The sequence below is a fragment of the Antrostomus carolinensis genome, unplaced genomic scaffold (assembly GCF_000700745.2).
Source record: "Antrostomus carolinensis isolate BGI_N321 unplaced genomic scaffold, ASM70074v2 scaffold25384, whole genome shotgun sequence".
In the NCBI taxonomy this organism is placed as follows: Eukaryota; Metazoa; Chordata; class Aves; order Caprimulgiformes; family Caprimulgidae; genus Antrostomus; species Antrostomus carolinensis.
This window is the reverse complement of record NW_010310457.1, coordinates 31,958-34,777: the sequence shown is the minus strand read 5'-3', so window position 1 is coordinate 34,777 and position 2,820 is coordinate 31,958. Positions and strand designations below refer to the sequence as shown.

Genomic DNA, 2,820 nt, shown 5'->3' with positions numbered 1-2,820 from the left:
TTTTAGTACCAAACTTGACTGATACTGTTGGGGATGACAGTAAAAATAAAACATGCAGTGATATCCTGCAGTTCTCTCCTAGACTGTCTTTTAGCAAACTCAGTAAGAAAATGACTGTGTCATTTCAGAGCACAGAAAAGCTCAAAGTAAATGTCAAAAAAGAAAAAAAAAAAAAAAAAAGGCTTCCTGACATTTTGACAGAACTGCTTAATTGACAGTTGTATTCACTGAAATGGAAAAACAACTGGAACAAAGAGAAATAAAGATCAAACACTAAATTGTAGGTCAGTTTACACGTAACAAAATTAAAAACAAATAGAGCAAACAATCCCCTCCCCCTGCAACTTACCAGTCATTAACACATACGAAATTATTAGCACAGCTTGGCTTGTTCTTCTCATCTGTGTTAACATTTGTAATTGCTGTTACCAGGTAAAGACAGTAAATTCAAACGCCTTGCTTTCTATTTTCTGTGAAGAAGCACAAGTGAGATCCTGCTGCTCTGCAACAGTTTATGAGAATAGCTTCAGCGTGCTCTTTATAAAGGCTCTTCTCGAGGTGGAGTGGGAAATCCCTGGACGGGGAAATCCAGAGGCGGGAGGAAGAGCTCCGTCCATCCGTCTGTCACCGTCTGGGCTCGGCGCCCTCTGCTGCTGCTGCTGCTGCGGACAGAAGTCAAAGACCAGAGAGAAGAAACAGGACAGCGTGTCACCGAGCGCCTGCTAGACCTCCACAGAGCCAGTCAAGATCTGAGCCAGCAAACAACTGCTAAAATGAAAGAATGTGGCTAATTCCAAGTCATGGAATGGCACTATATCTCAGATGGAAAAGTTACCCAAGTTCGTTTTCAGTGCAAACACTTTTGAGTGGCTGAGTCTTGAGAATACTTCTAAGGATGCCCAATTCTGTAAATAACTTCACCTAACTCAGCATTCCCTTTGAAAACTGCACTGCCAGTTTAAGAGGTGATGTTACTCACGTTCCAAAGTATTTCTGATCCCTGAGAATGAAGAAATAAGTCAGATAACAGAAGCCTGGAGATCCAACTTGGTCAGCTTGAATCAGGCTCACCCTGTTCAGATGAACTGAATGAACTAATTTTCCCAATTCCACTATAAAAATGACTCCAAAATATCCCTCTTTCAAGACGCTACTGGTACACATTACTGATATGGCTCTCAGATTGCTTATGTCCTGTTTATGTATAACTGAAGTACAGCAGCTGATAACACAACTCTGGGATTATTTTCAGCATTTGCTTTCCAGTGGGTATATGAATCCAGTTTGGAATATTTCTGAGGACAACTATTACTGGCTAACATAGCAACAACGTTATGAAAAAAGTAAAATATTTTCAGTGTTTAATTTTCAGTTTCAACACTATGAATACAAAGAATGGATAAAGGTTTCCCAATCTCAATTGTTTATTTATTCAAAGACTTGAGGAGTTCATATTGGTCAATAATGAATCACTAAGTAAAAGCAGCAGGAAATTCAAAACAAAACATATACATTTTTTAAATGTCTCTGGCAAATCATTTGGTATGTAATAGTTCGGTCATTTGATGTCTACAAAATATTGTTATCATATAGTGTATTTTATAAACAGTACAGATTCAAATATCTAGTAAATGAGTAATAACTTGGAAAAGACTATAAAACAGGGAAATCCAAAGCACCTAGCAAAGCCTAACCAAAAGTCACTAAAGCTGAAATTCACTGTAACTGCCACAGTGGATTCTCCCCTAATATTTATTTTTTTTTTCTCATTATTCCTGTTTTTATTAAAGGACGAGGAGAAAGAATCTTTTAAGTCTCAGGAAATGCAAGCAGAGTACTGTTCTGGAAGTACTGTTAGCAAATCTAGAAATCCAAAATCTATCTAGAGTAGGTAACAACATCTACATAATATGATTTTACTTCACAGAAAAGACTTTTGTTGAAGAAAAGTGTATTCTCATAGTTAAGTGGAAAATAAACACTTTTTAATCATAGGCAGAGAGAAGCAAGAAATGAAACTCTACTGCTTTGACTGCTTAAATAATCATAGGCTAAGCTGAAAGAGAAAAGTCAAAATTTCCCTATTTCTGGGAAATCAGTTTCTAGACACAAAAAGATACAAACATAGGAGGCCATGTCCACATACTGGAAAAAGTGTAATCAAGTCCTTCATCAGATAACATAGGAATAGGAAATAACTCTGATCCAGCTCTTAGTAACTGAACTGGACAGCTGCCATTAACTTTACTGGAGCTGGATCCTTACCAGCGGGACTACTACACTGAGTGATCAGACAAATTTAACTCAGACAGCATACGTAAGAGCACGGTTAGCCAACAAATATTATTAAAGGAAGTACAGATCTGCCAAGAAATTAAAAAATTTCTTAAAACTTGCTCTTTACCCAGTATCAAATGTGAGCCTTTCATGTATTTTAAAAGAATACGTACTTTACTGTTGCTCCTACTATCCTCAGCATCAACCTGCAAATAGGAAAATGGGTATCAAGTTTGCTTATTTTCAGAACTGGCTGTTCTGTCTGAAAAAAAAATAGAGATCAGCTGACAAGTTTTAGCAGTTGACCTCAAGAGTTCAGATAATCTATCTTTTTATCCAAATGGCACAGAGGAGGACGCTGGGGATAAAAACAGAGGATGCATCTAGATTCACTTCATCTAGAGATCAAGTATTATAGGACCAACTGGAAGAAATTCTGACACACGCAGAGCATAATGAAGACTGGAATGTAAAAAAGTATTATGAAAATATTACTAAAGGCAAAACAGACTAAAGTAATTAAGCACTGGGATGTAAATATAT

At 37.0% G+C, this 2,820-nt stretch overlaps 1 protein-coding gene across 1 annotated transcript in view; it reads right to left on the bottom strand.

Moving 5' to 3' along the window:
* The window catches only part of VCAM1 (vascular cell adhesion molecule 1), a 7,465-nt gene extending 6,956 nt beyond the window's left edge, over positions 1 to 509 (bottom strand). Inside the window, exon 1 of the mRNA XM_010166441.1 lies at positions 350 to 509. Within this exon, the coding sequence (XP_010164743.1) occupies positions 350 to 356 (7 nt within the window). The 5' untranslated portion in view covers positions 357 to 509. The remainder of the gene's footprint in view (positions 1 to 349) is intronic.
* Positions 510 to 2,820: the final 2,311 nt, after the last annotated feature.